This window comes from Dreissena polymorpha, chromosome 3 (assembly GCF_020536995.1).
Source record: "Dreissena polymorpha isolate Duluth1 chromosome 3, UMN_Dpol_1.0, whole genome shotgun sequence".
In the NCBI taxonomy this organism is placed as follows: Eukaryota; Metazoa; Mollusca; class Bivalvia; order Myida; family Dreissenidae; genus Dreissena; species Dreissena polymorpha.
The window spans coordinates 132,406,603-132,430,084 of NC_068357.1; the positions used below are offsets into that span (position 1 = coordinate 132,406,603).

The following is a 23,482-nucleotide window of genomic DNA, read 5'->3' on the forward strand; positions in this document are numbered from 1 at the left end:
AAGCATTAGTGCAGGATATTGCAAGCATAGACAGTAGACACTTGTAAGGTCAAATTTCATTGATTTTGTTTTGGGGTTTTTCGCCATATTAACAGCATTTCAGTCATATTATGTCAGTCAGTTCACCTACTTACACTGTTCCTACACAAGCTAGTCTTTTTAAGAGGGTTACCGGTATAATGTGCACATACTTAATTTATACAGTGAAGACAGCTGCCCTACTTCAATCATAGGGGTGGGGAAAGTCTGTAGAAATAGAAATTTTCATGACTAATCCCCACACACAATTATGTGGACAGGCTGGGGCTCTAACTCTTGACCACTGGATTGTCTGTCAGACACTCTACTGTCTGTCAGACACTCTACTGACTGAGCTTACAAATATTGGCAAATTTCATACTAGTGCACTTGATTCTTAAGTTTACAATAAGACGAGATCGTATACTTTCTCTCTACTTTTCTTGTTGGTGTTTTAATACATGTATGTCCATGACAATAGAAACACTGCAATTTTTTTTAATTGTATCAACCAAGCTAACCAGGCTCAGCGCCATATAAATAATAAACTGTACATATTTAAGGTGTATCAATGAACTATATCGATACCATAAATCCAGGCAGAATTGCATTTCCTAAGATTCATGCAGTGTGTTACTACTGAAGGAGCACATGTTAGCAACACTATCACTGGTCACTTCTCAACATCTGGACAAAAAAAGATAATAATTTATATTTTAACTAAAAAAAAATGTTTTTAAAGTTCATGAGAAATGACAAGTATGGACCAGACCCATAAACAAAATCAATTTTACTTTTGACCTCTAAGTGTAACCCTTACTGTAGAGCTCGGACCTGTGTCTTGCACGTTACACACTGTCTCGTGATGGTATTAATTTTTAAAGTTATTTCAACAATCCATCAAGAGAAGACAGTTATTGACCGGACATGAAAATATACCCTATTTTTAGCTTTGGCCTCTAAGTATGACTTTGACCTTGACACTAAGGACCTGGGTCTTGCATGTAACATATCAACTCATGAAAGTGACCTCTTTATGGTACTTGAGAAAATTAAACTGAAGTCAGTATCATACCGAGTCCATAGTTCGTCCTGCTCTGTCTGTCATGGGGGTTGGTGGCATTGGGCTGCCCCGGACAAAAGGTCGCCTTCTATCTGCATTAGTTCACAAGTGGATCTACTGGCTGGTTCAGAGGGTTCACATTTGAGTTCTGTAATGCTAATTCCTGTAAAACACCATGGACTGATGCAATAACACTTTACCTTCTAAATATATTGAAAATAGGCAAGTCCAATTTAATTTTGCAACAGCCCATTACTAGTTTTAGGATTTCACTCCTAAAATTGACACTGGAAATTCTGATATGTTGAGTCTGTCATCAATGTGGGATCCTGGCCAGATGCACAGACTTGCCTGGCTCTATAATGGTGGCAAAGCCCTAAAGATATCACCATTGGGCCTAACAAGAAATATTTGTAAAATATATATGCTATGCTAGCATCACAAATTAGTCACATTACACTGAGTTTAAGCTGCCAATTGGGATCACCAAAACTTTTTTGGTCACTGTGACCTCAAACTAAATAGATCATCTGCATGACCAAACTCACTGTCAAATATAATTATTAACTGTAGGGCTAAGGTGTTCTCTAGCTATGTCAGAAAAGGTTTTATAGTAAAGGTCACTGTGACCTTGAGCTTTGACCTACTAGCCCGAAATCTACAGGAGTCATCTAATGGTCATGACCATCCTCCCTACCTAATATTGGGACTGTAGGACCTAGCTTTTTCAAGTTATTAGTCGAACAAGGTTTAAAAGTAAAGGTCAGTGTGACCTTGAGCTTTGACCTACTAGCCTCTAAATCAATAGGGGCCATCTGCTAGTCACAAACAACCTCCTTACCAAATATGAGATATGTACTAGTGTAGATCCAAATGTTCTCTGGCTATAGGCCTCATATGGACAGTATTTAGCAAAAGGGAGATTCAAGCATTGGTCAAAATTAGCCTACGAACAGTCAATCGGGACAATGCTGTTCTCTTATCATCAGAAAGGTTTGTACATCATTATGGAGGAGTATGAAAACAATCAACTACATGTCTCAGATGTCTGAATGCCTCTTTTCCTAAATCATGTCTCATACTGTGGAATCGTTTATTTCACATGTTATCAAATTTTCCGTGACAATGGCTAAGACAGTTTTCACATGGACTAAAACATTTCATGAAAGGCTGATATCAAGGGATGTGTTTGTCAGAAACACAATGCCCCTTTGAGCGCTTTTGACCCATATATTTGACCTTTGACCTTGAAGGATGACCTTGATCTTTCACCATTCAAAATGTGCAGCTCCATAGAGATACAAATGCATGCCAAATATCAAGTTGCTATCTTCAATATTGCAAAAGTTATGACCAAGGTTAAAGTTTGTGACAGACAGACAGACTGACAGACAGGCAAAACAACAATATACCCCCTCTTCTTTGAAGAAGAGGGCATAAAAAATACGTAATGTCTGTATTACAATTGAAAACAAGGTATAGCATGTGATAAAATATTCACTGTTATATTTATAAGAATAAAGGCAATGCAGTACTGCTATTACTTGCTAGCTTAAGCGCTGTTATCAGGAAAGACATTCTTGTAACAATCTAGACTAGACTTTTAATTTTAAAAAAGCAAGTGACCAAATAAGCAAACACTCCCAAAACAAACAACTTTGTTTTCAATTTCTTCAAACCAAATGATTCAAATAAAATCCCAGTAATTGTAAGTAGTACCTTCTTAGCTGGTACCACTTTTCTCTCCACACGATGAATACTAGCTTCACCAAAGAAGGCTGAAACAGAGACGGTCGGTTTCGCTTCAGTCAGTTTTTTGGCTGTCTCAACCTTCTTGGCAGGCTCTGGTTTGGATGCATTTGTGTCCTTTCCAGGGCTCCTGCTTGCCAAGAACTTGTCCATAAACGTTTTCTTAGGTGTCGGCTCCAGAACATCTTCTTCTGCGTAACCATCTGTACATAAAAAAGCAGTTCGTTTTCTCATTTCTTATTGAAATCAAGGTGGCAGTGTCACTTTGGTAGCAGGGGTGTAACATTCTCAGCCCGCTCCCCATGGCAAGTGAACAATGCTCTCGGGCAGCTTGATTCCTCTAATGCTAGTTTGACAGCGCATGTACATTTTTCATGTGGAAAATCATAAAAATGGCATTTTAAAACATAAACAATTGAAAAATTACAACTTGATGCGACTTTGTCTTTTTGGGAAATTAACAATAGGGAAAAGAAAAGATTTTACACATACCGAAAGAACAATGCTTGTGACAAGCCCATCATGTCTTTAACTATGCTGACATACCTGACCCCCAATGTGGACAATCTTCCTTCTTCCAACCAAACCTAACTTAATCCCACTACCCCCGAATTTGGACAATCTTTCTCCTGCCATCCAAACCTAAACTAAATCCCACCACCCCCCAATTGTGGACCAATCTTTCTCCTTCCATCCAAACCTAACTTAATCCCACTACCCCCCAATGTGGACAATCTTTCTCCTTCCGTCCAAACCTAACTAAATCCCACTACCCCCCAATGTGGACAATCTTTCTCCTTCCATCCAAACCTAACTAAATCCCACTACCCCCCAATGTGGACAATCTTTCTCCTTCCATCCAAACCTAACTAAATCCCACTACCCCCCAAAGTGGACAATCTTTCTCCTTCCATCCAAACCTAACTAAATCCCACTACCCCCCAATGTGGACAATCTTTCTCCTTCCATCCAAATTTAACTAAATCCCACTACCCCCCAATGTGACAATCTTTCTCCTTCCAACCAAACCTACCTGACCCCCCTACATGGACAATCTTTCTGGATTTCCTTCTCTTCTTCTCCTTTGGAATTGGATCTTCATCCTCATCTAAAAGGAGAAATACCATTCTATAAATACATAGATCTTATTTCTATTACTTGGTTTCCTACCATGATGCTCTGCATGTATTGAATTTCATTGAAACAGAAATACTTTAAATCATGTCACAAAACACTGGTAACTCATTTTTTTTATAAATAGATGAAGATTTCTTAACTGCTCATAGCTACTTGAGTAGTGATATTCAATCATTAACAAGAGATGTTTGTATTGTGCGGAAACCAATTTCATGATTAAAGCATCTATAACTTTGACCTTTGACCTGATGACCTCAATTTAATAGGTATCATACTTTCCACCAAAGTAACCATGACATTAATTTGCATAATCATAGGTCAAATCATTCTGAAGTTATTGTGTGGAAACAAATTTCCTGTTAACAGCCCTTTTGATGTTGACCTTTGACATGTTGATGTCAAAATATCACTTTTTCACCCATGTAACCAGCATACCAATTAAGATAATTGTAGGTCAAAGCATTCGCTAGATGTCATCTAGAAATCTAGATACAAGCTCATTTTACCTTTACCTTTGACCTCAAAACAAAATGCGTCTTCTTTTCCTTCCATGTAACCACTTTACCAATTTGCATGATCCCAGATCAAAGATAATAAACTAGCACTATAACAAATTACCTGTAATAAGACCGCTTGACCTTCACATTCACCTCAAAATAAATAGTACCAATTTTCATGTTCTTAGGTCAAAGAATTCTCAAGATATCTAGCGGAAACAGATTAACAGTGACAAACCCCTGTGACCTTGACCTGGTGACCTCAAAATTGATAGACGTCTTCCTTTTCTCCCAAGTAACCATCATACCAGTTTGCATGGTTGCAGTTCGAAGCATTCTCTAGATATTGTGCACAAACCAGAGGTCTTGGTCTGACCGACAGACAAATGCTAGCAGCAAAGACATATATCCTCGCTTCTTTGAAGGGGGCATAATTTATATGTAAAACATCTAGTATCTACTATAACATTTTAATTATAAACTGCAGCGTACCTAAATCAAACAGTTTAGGTTTCTTCTTTCCTTTTTTCTTGAGCTGCGATTTCCTCACTATCACCTCATCATCATCTTCATCATTGTTATCAACATTGATCACTTCTTCATCACTGGAGATCTGATTAGGATAGTCAATACAAAAAGAGGTATATAATCATTAAGATGCATCGCCATGGGAAATATTAATTAATACAATGAAGGTGTGAGCTCAAATAATAATGCACCATATAACACTAAATTCTGGGGCAAGAATATTTTGTTTTTATTTTATTTAGTTACTTCTTGAATAATAATATCTGAAACTTATTTAGGGTTAGTAAGACTTCATATTTCAAGAATGTCTTTACCATACAAATTTTCAATATATCTTGGTTAGCATAAAAAAACGATTATTATGATATAAACTCCAGTATACATGCACAGTCATTACATGCATGTTGGCTGTAAGCTATCAATGTTTACAGCATATCAGGTATCACAAGAGATGTGTTTGTCAGAAACACAATGCCCCCTACTGCGCCACTTTGGAAAAAAAAAAAAAAAAAAAGACCTTTGACCTTGAAGGATGACCTTGACCTTTCACCACTCAAAATGTGTGCAGCTCCATGAGATGCACATGGATTTTTTTTATTTATTTTTTTTACATTTGACCTTGAACTTTCACCACTCAAAATGTGCAGCTTCATGAGATACACATGCATGCCAAATATCAAGTTGCTATCTTCAATATTGCAAAAGTTATGACCAATGTTAAAGTTTTTGGACAGACACACAGACAGACAGACGGTCAAAATTTGTGTGCGTATGGAAAGGCCTTGTCCATATACACATGCATACCAAATATGAAGGTTATATCTCAAGGGACATAGAAGTTATGAGCATTTTCGAAACCTAAACGCAGATTTTGAAACCTAAACGCAGACCCTTACTTCAAGGTCAAGGTCACAGAGGTCAAAAAAAATTTGCGCATGGAAAGGCCTTGTCCATATACACATGCATACCAAATATGAAGGTTATATCTCAAGGGACATAGAAGTTATGAGCATTTTTCGAAACCTAAACGCAGATTTTGAAACCTAAACGCAGACCCTTACTTCAAGGTCAAGGTCACAGGGGTCAAAATTTGTGTCCGTATGGAAAGGCCTTGTCCATATACACATGCATACCAAATATGAAGGTTATAACTCAAGGGACATAGAAGTAATGAGCATTTTTCGAAACCTAATCGCAGGTTTTGAAACCTAAACGCAGACCCTTACATCAAGGTCAAGGTCACAGGGGTCAAAATTTTTGTGCACATAGAAAAGCCTTGTCCATATACACATGCATACAAAATATGAAGGTTATATCTCAAGGGACATAGAAGTTATGAGCATTTTTCGAAACCTAAACGCAGATTTTGAAACCTAAACGCAGACCCTTACTTCAAGGTCAAGGTCACAGGGGTCAAAATTTTTGTGCGTATGGAAAGGCCTTGTCCATATACACATGCATACCAAATATGAAGGTTATATCTCAAGGGACATAGAAGTTATGAGCATTTTTCGAAACCTAAACGCAGATTTTGAAACCTAAACGCAGACCCTTACTTCAAGGTCAAGGTCACAGGGGTCAAAATTTTTGTGCGCATGGAAAGGCCTTGTCCATATACACATGCATACCAAATATGAAGGTTATATCTCAAGGGACATAGAAGTTATGAGCATTTTTCGAAACCTAAACGCAAAGTGTGACGGAAGGACAGACAGACGGACAGTGCGATCACTATATGCCACCCTACCGGGGGCATAAAAAGGTCACAAACACCCATTTCCCCTGCCAAAGGATCATTTTACTGAAACATGAAAGGCCAGGTGCTCACCTTCTAATTACCAACTACTTATACTCCAAGTTTGACTTGAATCATGTTAATATTTTTGCAGATATGCTCTGGACAAACTTTTACAGGACGCATGCATACACAGACACTTACCTTTACCACATAAAAATACAAAGCGCAGGTTAAATGTTAGCTCTGGTTTTAAATGTGTGCAATTATCGGAGCATGTAAATTAAACCAACACAAAAATATATGAGTCTACAGTGCCAGCACTGGACACTCACCTCTAGTGTTTCCTGCTGTTCCCGGATGAGGCTGGGCTCCACCGTGGGCTCCACCGTGGGCTCCTGATTGCCAAGCCTGTCAGACATGTGCTTCAGCGTATGTGTCAACTGTTGCAGTTCATCCCAGAACTTGTTGGTGCCATGAGGAATATCTGCAATAAGCATTAGCCCAATAATTGTGATGTGCAATGTGATAAGGGCAACCTGTTGGATTCATATTTATATAAGGCAAGTTTTGATAAAACCAACATTGCTTCAGCGACTAGTGTTGACCAAGATCAGCCTGTGCATCCATACAGTCTGGTTACTTATAAGGGCCCACACCATTCTCTGGAAGTCTCTGAAATGCTTCATTAGACATCTGATAGGCATCAATGACCTAATAGTGACAAATGTGGACTCTGACCCAACAATGTAGATGCACAAACTGATCATGATCCACCTTGATCTCATCGTCCACAATGTTAGTTTTGATGCGTGACATAGACCATATCAATTTGCAGATATTTCTGATTGATTAGTTATAGATTGCAGGTTATACAAGTACACATGTAGAAACTCCCTGTCTCTATCCTCATGTCTAGCTACATTTGCAACACTGTATCACAAGTTAAAAACCTGGCACCAACCTTTCGCATCACCATCCTGCAAATCAGTGGCTTGTTTGATCAGCTCCTCTGCAGCTGTCTGTATAGACTTAAGGCTGGTAAGTCGCACAGCCATCTCCTTCATCAGGGCCTAAAATGGGCAAAACTGCGTATTTATCTGGGATTTGTTCATTTAGATCTTACACTTACTCTGTCAGATTTAATTTTGTACAAATGCAGGCTGTCAACAAGCTTTCGACAAAAATTTAAGAATAAATAATATAATGGAAATTACAACGTAAATAACAGTTTTTTTTTATGATGGCCACAAAAGTTCGAACACACACGCGCACATGCATTAAGTTGAATATTTGGCAATAAAACTGTGTTTAAAAAGTGACTAATAAGCTCTTTTTATTCATTTAATAGGAGTTCACCTCCTATATATGTACATTAATAACAATTTGTATTACATGAACTTGCTTTAATCTTGACAACAGCACCAAATGCAAATGCTTTCTGATATGTTCGTCCTGATCAGCATGCATAATAATGAAATACATGTTGTATACAAGCTCATCAGGGCCAGGCTAATGAATAATTTAAGTAGCCTACAGGGACCATTTTGGCCCAAGTTTTCAGTGAGAGTATTTCTCTCATTTGTCAAATTTTGGTGAGAGATTTTAAATGTTGATGAGAGATTTTATGAAAACCATACAATTTCATTATTTGAATATATTCTATAAAAATAAAAGAACAGTTTGTTAATAAGCTGATTTTGGGGAAGACGTTGGGCTTGTTGTATTGGAGAAAAAAAGTGAGTGGTAAAGTTTTTTTCGGGGAAACATTTTACTCATCTTTACCATATATCAGAAGACAGATAATGAACACACAATTTGATTAATGAATTAAAATGTGTGAAAATAATCACGATGTTGTACATAAACTGTTACAAATTACAGTACTACACACACATATTTACAAAATTAGACTTCATATAGCTTCGCAGGCACTATGAATATGATAAGAAAACTCACTATCAATAAGAAACATAATCAAATAAAGACTTGACCTTGTTTCAAATAAATGTGTGCATGATTCAACCTAACCATCATCAATATAGGTATTCCTATCACTTAAATAGTCAATCAAACGAATGTTACCGTTCTGTATCATGCTATCTAATATTTTGGTTGAACCCATCGTCTGCGTGTATTTATCGACTTTATTTTCGGTATCACCGTCAAGTGATTGTGTACATCATAATTAAAAATAAGGGAATTCCCTGATGTTTGGTTGCGCAATACACAGTCACGTGACAGGGTATTCCTCAACCGGAAGTTGACATAAATAGCCTCTCTTGATCAATGAACGACGTTGTTACAAGCACGCTTCAAGTCAATGATCTGCAAAGGTGGGTGATGTGCGCACGCATTTCTTTGTCATTTCCGGAAAGCTACAACCAAAACCAGAATAAGCGATACACGATAGTCGTTCGTTAAATGGAAACATTTCAGGAGCGTTGCTTGTTTTGCTGAATCAGTCTATGACTTGGTACGATTGCTTTTCGGACGCGAATCTACAATTTTTACTGCTGCAGATTTGAGTGCGAGATTTTCTCTCATTAAGTCAATTTGTGTGCGAGATCTGTCATTTTTGTGCAAGATATCGCGGAAATCGCGCCTCAAAATGATCCCTGAGCCTATATATGTATGTAGACCTATGACAATGCTGTTTATATATATAAAAAGGTATTTTTTGCAGTACACGGCTAACTTAACTGCACACTTACATTATTACCGGAGATCTGGTCCTGTATCTTGCTGGGGTGTACCTGCTCCTCAGTCATAATCTGTGTCTTCAGCATGTTGCCCAGATTATCTGTAGTCTGGGCCTCCAGCATGTTGCCCAGATTATCTGTAGTCTGGGCCTCCAGCATGTTCTCCAGATTATCTGTAGTCTGGGCCTCCAGCATTTCGTCCAGATTGTCTGTAGTCTGGGCCTCCAGTATGTTCTCCAGATTGTCTGTAGTCTGAGCCTCCAGCGTGTTCTCCAGATTGTCTTTAGTCTGGACCTCCAGCATTTCGTCCAGATTGTCTGTAGTCTGGATCTCCAGCATTTCGTCCAGATTGTCTGTAGTCTGGATCTCCAGCATGTTCTCCAGATTGTCTGTAGTCTGGGTCTCCAGCATGTTCTCCAGATTGTCTATAGTCTGGGCATCCCGCACGTTTTCCAGATTGTCTGTAGTCTGGGCCTCCAGAATTAACTCCAGATTGTCTGTAGTCTGGGCCTCCAGCATGTTCTCCAGATTGTCTGTAGTCTGGGCCTCCAGCATGTTCTCCAGATTATATGTAGTCTGGGTCTCCAGCGGGTTCTCCAGATTATCTGTAGTCTGGGCCTCCTGTATGTTCTCCAGATTGTCTGTAGTCTGGGCCTCCAGCATGTTCTCCAGATTATCTGTAGTCTGGGTCTCCAGCATGTTCTCCAGAATATCTGTAGTCTGGCCCTCCAGCATGTTCTCCAGATTATCTGTAGTCTGGGCCTCCTTCATGTTCTCCAGATTATCTGTAGTCTGGGCTTCCAGCATTTCGTCCAGATTATCTGTAGTCTGGGCCTCCTGCATGTTCTCCAGATTGTCTGTAGCCTCTGCCTCCAGCATGTTCTCCAGATTGTCTGTAGTCTGGGCCTCCAGTGTGTTGTCCAGATTGTCTGTAGTCTGGGCCTCCTGCATGTTCTCCAGATTATCTGTAGTCTGGGCCTCCAGCATTTCGTCCAGATTATCTGTAGTCTGGGCCTCCTGCATGTTCTCCAGATTGTCTGTAGCCTCTGCCTCCAGCATGTTCTCCAGATTGTCTGTAGTCTGGGCCTCCAGTGTGTTCTCCAGATTGTCTGTAGTCTGGGCCTCCTGCATGTTCTCCAGATTATCTGTAGTCTGGGCCTCCAGCATTTCGTCCAGATTATCTGTAGTCTGGGCCTCCTGCATGTTCTCCAGATTGTCTGTAGTCTGGGCCTCCAGCATGTTCTCCAGATTATCTGTAGTCTGGGCCTCCAGCGTGTTGTCCAGATTGTCTGTAGTCTGGGCCTCCTTCATGTTCTTCAGATTGTCTGTAGTCTGGGCCTCCAGCATGTTCTCCAGATTGTCAGTAGCGGCCACCAATTCTTAAATATTTTTTTTATAAAATTATCGCAAATGGTGACAATGTCAACAGACAGCATGAGCACTGCAATGTATCCACATAAATATTAACAATAGGGCCCAAAGGGCCCTGGGTCGCTCACCTTAGGAAAAGGTCAAAGGTCACAGTGGAGCCATTTACAGAGGACCACTAATGTTGTCCACCAAATATTGGTAGAGGACCTCTAGATGATGTTATACATCGAATTAATATGAAAGCTCTGGGACTTGTAGTTTCAGACAAGAAGATTTTTTAAAATTGAATTTTGAAAACCTAATCTTTGACCCCGTGACCTACTTATGCAACCAGTCAGAACCATTTGAACAATTCTGCTAGGGGACCACCCAGGGATCATTCTTTTTGAGTTTGGACAAATTCCTATTAGCGGTCAAGAGAAGAAGACTTTCGTTTGAAGTTTTCCTTATATAATTCAATGTAAAATTGTGACCCCCAGGGCGGGGTCAATTTTATCCCCAGGGGCATATTTTGAACAATCTTGGTAGAGAACCTCTAGATGATGCTATAAACCAAATATCAAAGCTCTGGGCCTTGTAGTTTTAGACAAGCAGATTTTTGAAAATTGCATTTTGAAAACCTATTTTTTGACCCTGTGACCTATTTATGCAACCAATCAGAACTATCTGAACAACTTTGGTAGGGTACCACCTACGGACCATTCCTGTGAAGTTTGGTCAAAATCCAATGAGCAGTTTCAGAGGAGATGTTTAAGTAAAAAATTTGATGCACAACGGACGACGGACAAAGGCCGGTCACAATAGCTCACCCTGAGCACTTTGTTGGAGTTATGCTCCGGATAAAATTGTTTTGGACGGGCGGACGAAGGGCATTTCTAATATACCCCTTGCCTTTGGCGGGGGGATAAATAAACTTTTTCAACATGAACTGAAAATAAACTCACAGACACTATTGAATGGTTTCATCTTATCTCGTTTTTGAAACATAACAAAATTCAATGATTTTTTTTTTCAATAAAACCGAAAAGGATAATTAGAATATAGAACAATGATGTAGCTATAATTCAAAATATGCAAAATATCACCTTTAACTTAATCTTGAGATTTTATTTAATGGTATATTGATTTTGTGCCTATTTTAAGCAGCGTAAATATACAGCAGGAAATTATCATACCTCAATACCTACAACATTATGGGATATTTCATTTTTTGTCTAAGATTTAAACCATGCAACAATGCATTCAACAGCATGAACTGTGTTTACCTGTGTCAGCTTTTCTCTGTAAATTTATAAAAATTTTATTAGCCAGTTCTAAAGGCGGATGCTAGGTAGTTTCCAACAATCATATTTCATGTAGTTGTGCTTAAAGGGAGATGTGCCGGGTCAAGCAGGTTTTCTCTGTAAAATCATGAACAGATCGATTTTTGTAACACTTATGTGTACTTTTCACTAAACTCTACACTTCAAACCCTCCAGGAGGAAGTTTTCAATTAATTTTACCGGACCTGAAAACAATCCGCTGAAGAAATCCCTATACAAAAATACATTCTACATTTAGTGATCATTCTATATTTAGCTCATCGCTGAGCTTACTATTCATGGTGGCCCAGGCATTTTGAAACAAATGGCGACGTCGATAGTCAGCAAGGTACACCGAATGCGTATTTTGGGTGAAGTGATCACATGACAATCCAAAAACCACCACAGCTTTACGTGGGAAATACAAAAATAGCTAACCTATGCGCGTCGGATAGGATAGAAAACACCATTTATATATCTTTTTTTGATAAAATATTGGTTTGAAATATTTCGGGTGTAAATCAATATTTGAGCTTCAAATAATGATATTCAACTGACCCTTTTCACAAATCTGTTCCATTTATCAATCCTGCACATCTCCCTTTAAAGCCATATGTCAATGGACTTTGAAAACATCTGAGGTGGTACTTGGCATGCAAACTTTAACATAAGTGGTTATGCCGACGTGGACACCTACACTCGGGTGACTAGTATAGCTCTCCTTATTCTTCGAATAATTGAGCTAAAAAAATGACATTTTGTGTTCTATTGTGTAATAGAACTATGTGGGGCACAATGATATGTTTACTTTGTAAATAAATAGTAATTTCTGTCAAGTAAATAGATTTCAAATCATAAATGTTTATGAAAACAAATGGCATAAAACAAAAAGAAGTGTTCAATTTGCTTCTTAGAAACGACAGAAATGAAACAATGAAACAAACTGAGCCTACTTTCTCAATGTGAGTCTGTTGTATGAGCCTGAATCTCAGATCGTGGGTCATTTCTATATATCCTTCCATCTTCAGAAGAGAAAAAAAGAGTAACAAGCTCTGAGTGTACATACCTCCCAAGGCAAATCCTTAATGCCGTAATCATACAGTAACTCTTCACCTTGTGGAATATCTTTAGCAGCAAACAAGCAAAGATATGGCCTTTTGTTGAACTCCAGGGTTTTCATAACACAATTTCTACCTTTACCACCGTGGTTCACCAGACGACCTAGCCGAGGCCCAACATCTAATTCACTAGTAGCATCCATACTATATAAATGAAAATTGTTTTAAAAATAAGAATTCTTCCAATCACCTGTGCTCAAATTGGCACATTTGGGAGATTATTATCCTAGTGGTCAAAATGTTGTGGAAAAAATTGACTTCAATCACTTTCTAGCAGATATTAACTGGTAGAATATTTTTTTTTAATTTCTTTTTTTGTTCTGAATATTGCGTTATTCAACTTTAAAAGTTATTTTTATTACAACTTCTAACATACTTACCACCACCCTTTCCTTTTATATTGGAAGAAGTATCTAAACACGGATGGTTCACGTTCTTCACGTTCTTCCCCTTCTCTTTCTGTTATCAGTTCGCCGGAATAAATCATTAAGAAATCTCCTTTTGTTCTATTTATTGTTGTTCTAACACCAAGACCTATCAAGCAAAACAAAAACAAAAACAATTATATAAACAAGAGGACCATGAAAGCCTTACATCACTTACCCAAGAACACTGCTCTAGTTTAATCAAATTCAAAGGCAAATATTACACATGGTTTTACTACAACTTGACTTACTTTTTGACACTCAGTTTGGTACTTACTTTGACCAAAGACCTATAAACTATAAGGATACGCAACTTCTATATAGAAATAGAACAAATATCGTAAAACTTCACAAGGCAGAACGAGACTGCGAGAACGGAAATACTCAGATGTTTACACTGGCCGCCATTTTGTATTAACACATGATTGGTCGCTAAAATATTTTACAATTTTGTTTCAACATTGCTTATATGATCTGACAAAACTTCTCCCTGATTTGCAAGTGTAGTGAGAGCCCTTTAGTTTAATTTACTTTAATTTCTCTGTCTACACTCTCTGGATAACAATTTTCAAGTGTCTGAACAGCCAAAATAGAAAATGTATGAGTTTGAAGACGACATGTCTTCTATGTATTATAGTTAAGATTTTTGGCCTGTCTAGAGATGTATGGTGGCCAATGTATATACATGTACACAGTTTGTTTTGTCTAAAATATGTTCCAGTTTATTGATAACATAAATCAAAATTTAATACCTTTTGGTGGTATATGTTCAATAACAAAATCTTTGAGGTCCTCCCCTGAATCAATGCAGTCTGCTGCCACATTCTCCTGTTTCTTTCTTCTTGGTCTCATTTCCTGAATATATTAAATAATGTTTTTTCCACAAGCAGTCTTCTGACTAACCAACTATATACATATATAATATATATATAAACAGAAATATCGTCAGAAACGGGGTATCTGTATCAAACCATGATCTGGGTTGTCTATGTATACTAAGATATGTGGTAAGTTATGGGTCCTCAATTTCAATATTAACCCTTGCTGCGAGGTTCTATAAAGGTACGGGATATATAGAGTACCCCGCTAAAATGAATGCCATTTCTATACACTATCGGACCTACTACAAGCTTTAATATGGTATGACGGTTTATAATCCAAAGATTTTGCAGTTGTTTAAATTGACTGAAAATAAATTTCATTAATAAACCGTGTTATGGATGGACAGGGGTAACATACATGGGTAAAAGTTCAGAAAAGTGAAAATACTGAAATTTCAAGCTGGGGGCCGCAGGGCCCCCGGTGGGTACAGGGCAACGCCCTGGCTGGGGGTTCAGGGGGCCGGAGGCCCCCGGAAGTTCCTGGATTTTAGCATATCGGAGTGCAATCTGAGGCCTTTAAATATACTTAAACACTGATAATATTCTCTACATTTTGAAGGTGAAATAGATGACAACACTACAAATCAAAGGTTCAAAAGTTAGAAAAGCAGAAAGTTGATCTACACAATGTCAATTTATTTTCACAATCAGTAACTGTAAGATGAGAAAGTTACTAATCACCCAAAAGTCCCTTAAAATTGACAGGATCTCAAAAATATCTACTGAATCGTGTCTAGGAATGATTTTTCTTTTCAAAAACACTTTTTGTTTTATCAAAATCCGTCAATGCAATCAGAAACAGCAAAGAGTTTCACAAAATTCTGCGTAAAATTTCACCATGACATTCCTGACGTCCACGGACGGATGCACGAAACCGGTAGTTTTTAGCAAATTTTCACTAATTCCTTCCCGAAAATATCCAAAAGCCACATACCTTCGAAAGATATGTCCATTCTCTTTCGATATGATGCGGTTACAACATCGAGCATCGGACACACAATTCACATTTGCGATATTAACAATAAATATTCACTGTTTGACGTTTGGAGTCGGCCATTACTTTTTCTAATGGGAGTAAATAAATAACGTAATCCCATTGGTTGTCAAAATTAATTCGATTGATTCGGCAATTATCATTGTTTTCTTAACCAATGGGATGACGTTATTTATTTACTCTGTTTAGTGAAGATAACAACAACAATTTGACCTGCCGGTCCTTGGACGTCAGGAATGTCATGGTGAAATTTAACGCAGAATTACCACCCCCCCCTCAATTTTCTCCTCGAATTTATGCGATTTGGAAAAACGGCCCTGACGAAGATCGGAAATACGGAATTCCGTCATAATACGGAAATCTTTTATCCATGAACATATGAAAGACTGATCGTGACATTTCAACTACATGATTTCACGATTCGAAAACAAGGAAGAATCGTGAAATTGTGAAATCATGAAATTCTGAAAAGAAATAGCTAAATCACGAATGAATGAAATCGAGAAATTAAGAAATTTTGAAGTGAAATTGTGAAATCATGAAGTTGTAAAGTTTTGGAGAGAATTTTGTCAACAAAACTTCACTATTTCACGATTTCGTGATTTCACTCCAAAACTTTACGATTTCGTGATTTCACAATTTCGTGATTTCATTATTTCTTTCAAAAACTTCTTCTTAAGCACATGCCTACATTGCAATCATCCATTTTCAAAATGGCGGAACTTCCTGAAACCCGTAATTATTTAGAGGTTAATAAACAGCTACAGTGTGCCGTATTTAGTAACATATGTAATGTTCATTTATATACACTGCCAATATGATCCTTTTTAACAATCACTCTGTGAAATATGTAATGATATATACCCCATAAAACATGAAAATACAGAATGTATTTTATATACCCAATAAAACTTATATACAACTGCTTGAACTTGTGAGGTTTATATAGGTTAAGAAGATGTTTGCATCACTTGATGACCACAGATGAAGGATAAAAATTGTGTGCACACCTAATCTAACCTAGCAAATAACTGGACCTCTCTAATGAGAACATACTCCTTACCACATACACACTAAAGAAACTACACTTTACTGAAGATCATTATTCCATCTCAAAAATAAAGCATTCCATCTCATGTATACACATAATATTAATAAACCAATAGCAATAAGTGTCAACAACACAAAACTTAAGATAATAAGATGCACATTCTGAAATATTGCAGAATCCATGCTGAATTCACAATGGCTGTAAAACCACTTCCTGTTTGCTTACAAAGACCCCATAATTACAAAGACCCAACAAAGCAGCATTATATATATTTAATTTTATGTTCTTATATAGACCCCATATTAAATATAGGCCTCACAAGAAAGGTCTGAAAACGACGGGCACCCCGCAGATCACGGTATGTAGTTGTATCATAAATTAAACATGTTAAAATACACAGTAGCTCCAGTTGCCTAAAGTAGAAAATTATAGAAAGTCATAAAAAATATACACCTCAATAAATTTGGCACACAAGTGAAAATTTGTGTACATGTTAAAAGGCTTAAGTAACTGAACTAACCGTTAAAATTGCACCATTTCCACGACTGTTTACAACTGTTAAAATTGCCCGAGATTTTTGCATGCATGTAAATACAGTACAGCTCGCAATGATTGTATGTATTTTGCGCTTACTAAGTGATCCAGGTTTCAAGTTACATTATGTAATGGATCGTTTTGTATGTACATTAACTTTGTTAAAGTGTCTGGGGAACACTCTCTCTCTCTCTCTCTCTCTCTCTCTCTCTCTCTCTCTCTCTCTCTCTCTCTCTCTCTCTCTCTCTCTCTCTCTCTCTCTCTCTCTCTCTCTCTCTCTCTGGGTCTCTCTATCTCTGGGTCTCTCTCTCTCTCTTACTCACTCTCGTAAGTAATATAATTTTCACATTGACTTAAAACTGGTAATCAAGTATGACCAAACTCTCTCTCTCTCCCTCTCTCTCTCTCTTGATGACAGAAGAGGTGGGAGGGGAATATGCCGATTCGTCTTTGTTTCTAGAGAGTCTGCAACTGACTGCAATACATAACTTAACATAACATATTCTTTATTAGCATAATGCATTTACAATACGTAAAGCCAACATGTAAACAACAATACATTAAGATACAGTGATAAGTGTTATTTGCCTGGAAGAATTAAATTGAATTTCGGATTTTGAGAGATATTTACCTACATCTATTAGCATTCTTCTATTCTGACTGGACATTAAACCTATAAATTTCTGTTATGTCGTGAATACACAAAAATAGTGTTTAAAATATATTTGTCATACTTTGGGCACAAAATATCACAGACACTAAATTCTTATATCTTAATCGGCCATATTTAAGACTGCTAATCATAGTTAAGACAGGGGTATAGCCAGGGATCAGGAAAATGCCGGTTTTATCGGTTTTTGACCGATTTTGGTCGTACTGGACCGATTGCAAATTGAGATTTATCATAAAAATCGGTCCGGATTTCACAGACAGGTGTGACATTCTACACACTTACCAGTACATTTATCTCCGCAGTCCCGAGATTAATCCGCTAATTGATATCCCCATGTCAAAAAATGCCCGAGGCGATCATAAATTAGGGGAATTAACAATGTAAACAATTGGGCACGCTTGATTGAGAAGTACAAGTGACACACTTGTTCCACGAAAACCGATTATTATTTACCACATTCGGTCCAGTATTAAATGATGCATGGTAGATTGTGAATATTAAAGGAGTATTATTTTGTTGAATATGATAATATTTCTTGCTTTCTTTGCAAATACTACATGTTTTATTGACATTGAACAACTTAATTGGTCATTAATCAAATCATCAAATGGGAGTCTTATAGAGTTCAAAAACAAATAGAGCTCATTCTATCTACCTTCTAAACCGATTGGACATTTCTTTCTAAAATAATTAATAAGACCAACAATTCTAAAACAAAATAAGATGTTTTTAATGTGATTTCAAATAAAAGGCCTATTTTCACATCACATCAAACATAATGTATTGTTCCATGCATGAAAGATTTAGAGAATATAGTCTTTTTTGGAGGGGGTGGGGGGTGCGGGGCGAAGAGGTATCAGAGGGTTTCGGCCGTCTCTCGGACCGATTGGGATTCGGAGATTTCCTGATCCCTGGGTATAGATGTCTTAAAAAGAGATTTAAGAATTTTACTAAGACTGTTATTATGCCTGTTATTTTTCGTGAAACGCAACACAAATAAAGGCAGTTAATTTAAGCCTGTAACTTGTAAGTAAGACTGTTATGGAGTTAAGAACAATAATGGACTTAAGAATGTTCGTGAAACCGGGGCCCGGGGTCGTAAGGTTGGTTTACCATGTCGTTTAAAAAACAATTAAAACTAAATGTAAAGTAGGTGAGGCTTTCCCCGATTTAAGTAGCACCTATTGTCATATTACGACAATATCAATGAATCTTTGTTAGTCTATGGTACCATTTTTATTGCTTCCGTGATTTTTTTTGGAAACAGTTCCTAGTAGGCGGCACCTCTAGTCTCAATAATGAACCGTGAACGAAGCTTTTTTCATCATTTGGACATTTATCGTGCTTCGCTACGTCTCAAGTCTATCGTGATTTTTATGTTACAAAAGTTCCGATCGACCGACTGTGTTCTTTTAACTTGCGATATTTCATATTCAAAAGGACTGACAAATAAATGGAAAGCAGAAATACATACATGAAAAAAAATTGAATCGTCTCAGCCCACACGAGTATCCGATTCACCTCTTATAAGCGAGTTATCTGTCAATTAACATCGATGAAGCTCAAAATTAGCTTTCGACTTCGATTTTGTTTACGACCGCGGCGAGATTCTCGCGAGAACATACGTCATCGTATTACGTAGTACAGTATGGGGAAAATGTACGCGTCTTATCCAAAATTGAGTTACAAGTACTAAATTTATCTTTTATATAATTAATGATTGATCTCTCTTCACATACAGATTAGGAAAAGGTGTTTTCGTAAACCAGCCTTTTAAGCACAGTCCGTAATGATTTCTTTTTTCAAATGATTCATATGTACTTCATTGTTTTAGATATAAAAACGGTCATATCATTCCTAAGAGTTGCGCCAGTATCAGCCAATGTGGTCCACTAAGTCTGAAAGAAGCCCAATTCAGCTTTCCATACATGTTTCACTATAGAGAAAAAAAGACGGCTTTTCCTCAAATATATCTTCCCGTTTTTATGACAAAATGTTTAACAACAGTCGAATTCCACAAATAAATCCATCGTTTCAAAAAAGTAAGAACAAAAATATAGAATCAAATAAAGACAATACGGATCAAATTATTTTAGTCATAGTATATTATCAAATGCTCACAAATATTTTAAGACGGTTATACGCGTACACTATTATTTACAGTGATATGTGGAATTTGAGTGTCGGCCTACTTCTCGGACCGTGTGACGTAGCTCGTTGCTATTCGGATGTTTCGGACTTCTACCTCCACATTTTTTTGCACTTTTTATGTGTGTGATTTAAATCAAAGTTTTGGATATTAATACAATTGTGACATTCTTGAAACATCACACATCGGAAGATAAATGGTTGAGCTCCAAATCGGTATGTTTGATTTCACATTCCATTGCATATTAATGAAGTTATAGGCCGTCAAACGTGCGCAGAAAATCTGTGCGGAAAAATCTAACGTAAAAATCACGATGGACTCTGGACTCGAAGGCGTCAGTCAATATGGTGCCCGGAAAAAAGCCCCTCGGAAAAAAGCCCCTTCCACCAATTTTGCCAGTGCGGAAAAAAGCCCCTTCATCGATTTGCCAGTGCGGAAAAAAGCCCCTTCGTCGTTTTGCCAGTGCGGAAAAAAGCCCCTTCGTCGTTTTGCCAGTGCGGAAAAAAGCCCCTTCGACAATTTGCCAGTGCGGAAAAAAGCCCCTTCCAAATGATTATGTTTAGAGCGGTAAAAATCCCCTTAGAAACCATAGAGTAAATTTACTTTTTTCAAACAGACTGGGACACAAAAAAGTAACATGTGAACGAAAATTATCATATTGTATTATATTTATTATGACAAGCAAAACTACAAATGATGAAACATATTTCAAAATATCTTACATATCTACATTACATCAAAAAATATCACTGTAAAATGTCACTCGTAGTCTCTTCACCGAAGACGGATGTTGTGTCCAACAGTATCTAGGAACTCACCCATTGTCTTCCTTCCGGAGCTGTACTGCTGGCAAAGGGTCTGCAGCGTCTTCGTGTGGAGTTGTCTTCTTCTCTTATGTTTTGTCACAGTCTTTCCTTGTCTAAAGCGGAGCACATCGGCCTCTACCATTGTAGCGTCCCGTTGAACACACACAACAGCTGTCCAGAGGGAAGGATTAGCATGACCCACCAGCTTCGCGAACCCACTGTTCCACTCCTCACAGACGTTGTTTGTACGTTCTTTGCCGCTCAGGGTACTGTCGAGCACGTTCCATGTGGCGGATGGGAAACGTGGCCCAGTCCTCCTGAACTTAATACGGCCTTTTTTAGGCCGGCCGCCTTTAAATGAAGGTCTTTAACATTTTTCGCAATGTTTGTTGATTGGAAAAGGCATGTTTTTAATGAATATGATTTGTTTGTCAATAGTGTGGAAATTTATATAATAGACATACCGCTCCAAGTATAATAATCATTTAGAAGGGGCTTTTTTCCGCACGGGTAAAATTGGTGGAAGGGGCTTTTTTCCGCACTGGCAAAACGACGAAGGGGCTTTTTTCCGCTCTGGCAAAACGACGAAGGGGCTTTTTTCCGCACTGGCAAATTGATGAAGGGGCTTTTTTCCGCACTGGCAAAAATTGGTGGAAGGGGCTTTTTTCCGAGGGGCTTTTTTCCGGGAATCAGTCAATATAGCAATAGCCTTCGAGACCAGAAATCTGGACTAGCGGCACCTCATGAGGTTTTAGACGGCGGATTTCTGCCGGCTACTTCTGAAAGCCCTAAGTTTCAAACAGTTTATAATAATTGTTCAACATTCCCACGGGATACCTTTATTGGATCTATGATGCTTCAAACTGTATGTAAATGTAATGTAAAATGTTAATCACCCTGCCTCTTAGTCTCAATAATGAACCGTGAACGAAGCTTTTTCATCATTTGGACATGTATCGTGCTTCGCTACGTCTCAAGTCCATCGTGATTTTTATGTTACAAAAATTCCGAACGACCGACTAAGTGCTTTTACCTTGCGATATTTCATGTTCTAAGGGACTGACAAAAAAGCGGAAACCTGAAATACATACATGGATGATTTTTGAATGGTCTCAGCCCACACAAGTATCCGAAACACCTCTTATAAGCGAGTTATTTATCAATTATTACAGCAATTTGGGTTAAAACTGTTTTGTTGTTCCCACAAAATACGTCATAGATCTGAGAAATTCCTGGGGAACCCCGTGTGACGTAGTAGACTGGAAACCGGTCTTTCGTCTATCGAATGTGGTGGAACATAATGGAGCCAGTAGACAGCGGGGGACCAGCTTAGTGAACACGTACTTGGTCATTTCGAATGTTTCGGACTTCTACCTCAACATTTTTTTGCACTTTTTATATGTCTGATTAAAATCAAAAGTTTGGATATTAATACAATAGCGACATATAAACTTCACAGATTGACAGATAAATGGTTAAACTCCAAATCGGTATGTTTGAATTCATATACCATTCAATATTAATGAAGTTATAGGCCGTCAAACGTGCGCAGAAAATCTGTGCGGAGAAATCTAACGTAAAAATCACGATGGACTCTGGACTCGAAGGCGTCAGTCAATATAGCAATAGCCTTCGAGACCAGAAATCCGGACTACCTGCCTCTCTGCCACTCTGGCAAATAATAGCCACTAATCGAAAGAGATTATTTAATTTTCCCTCTGCATAATAACTGAACAGCTGAATACACGTATTATTTACAACAATAAATTAGTTGAAAACTAGTTTAAAAGCGAGTTTACAGTCTAAGTAAGATAGCTAAAAACAACTTAAAAACCGTTTGCAATATCAATAAGACTTCATGTGTGATTGTGAGACAATCGTTGGTGATTTGGAACTACAGCATATTTTAACTGTGCTACGCAAGGTTTCATAAAACAAACAATTGTGTGTTCAATTTACCTTGAAATACATCATTACTGAGTACTGTAGATCTATTAATTTTCAATATCACATGTAACACCCGTTAACTGCCGCCATTTTCTGATCTTCGTGTTCTATATCACTTCACGCGCTTTAACTGCGGGGCATACATAAAATTGCGGGTTCTATGCAAGCGTCCATTCTATACATAAATGGTGACGTCAGTAAGACCGGTGTGACACAATGTGCAAGCGTCTAGATGATGTAGAGATGGTTTACTGACCTGGAGTAGGGGAGACAACTCTATTTTAATTTCAATTTAAGACCGACTTGCGCGTAATTGCTATAGGATGCTTCCAGTATGAAAGTTAACACATTTAAGGCGCACATATTTTGCGGGTTCTTATATAGATCCCATATTAAATATAGGCCCCACAAGAAAGGTCTGAAAACGACGGGCACCCCGCAAATCACGGTATGTATTGATATATATATATATATATATATATATATATATATATATATATATATATATATTTATATATATTCATCTCAATGTTATTTTCATACGATGTTTACCGAATGACATATTATTAATTTGATGTACTTGATATTCTTTTTTTATTTTAAACAAGAGCTGTCTCCATCGGAAGACATATGCCTCCGAAAAACGCTTTATTGAAACCTAAACGTAGATTTCGAAACCTAAACACGGACCCTGAGTCAATTTGGCTGATTATGTAACTTGACGTTGATCTTATTGCCTAACACATGTTCACGAAGTTTATTGACGATCCGATGATAATGACTTAAGTAATCGAGCGGAAACG

At 37.7% G+C, this 23,482-nt stretch overlaps 1 protein-coding gene across 1 annotated transcript; it reads right to left on the reverse strand.

Annotated features, from left to right (window-relative positions):
- Positions 1–1,178: 1,178 nt before the first annotated feature.
- LOC127872597 (uncharacterized protein PF3D7_1120600-like) lies at positions 1,179–22,859 on the reverse strand. The gene is made up of 12 exons (XM_052415925.1): positions 22,692–22,859; positions 14,397–14,499; positions 13,600–13,753; positions 13,168–13,363; positions 12,066–12,081; positions 9,442–10,808; positions 7,692–7,800; positions 7,063–7,214; positions 4,957–5,077; positions 3,864–3,938; positions 2,801–3,033; positions 1,179–1,244 (listed from the first exon to the last, which is right to left on the reverse strand). Exons 1-12 carry the CDS (start codon positions 22,704–22,706, stop codon positions 1,179–1,181), a joined length of 2,607 nt encoding a protein of 868 aa, XP_052271885.1. The 5' UTR covers positions 22,707–22,859.
- Between the last annotated feature and the right edge of the window lie 623 nt (positions 22,860–23,482).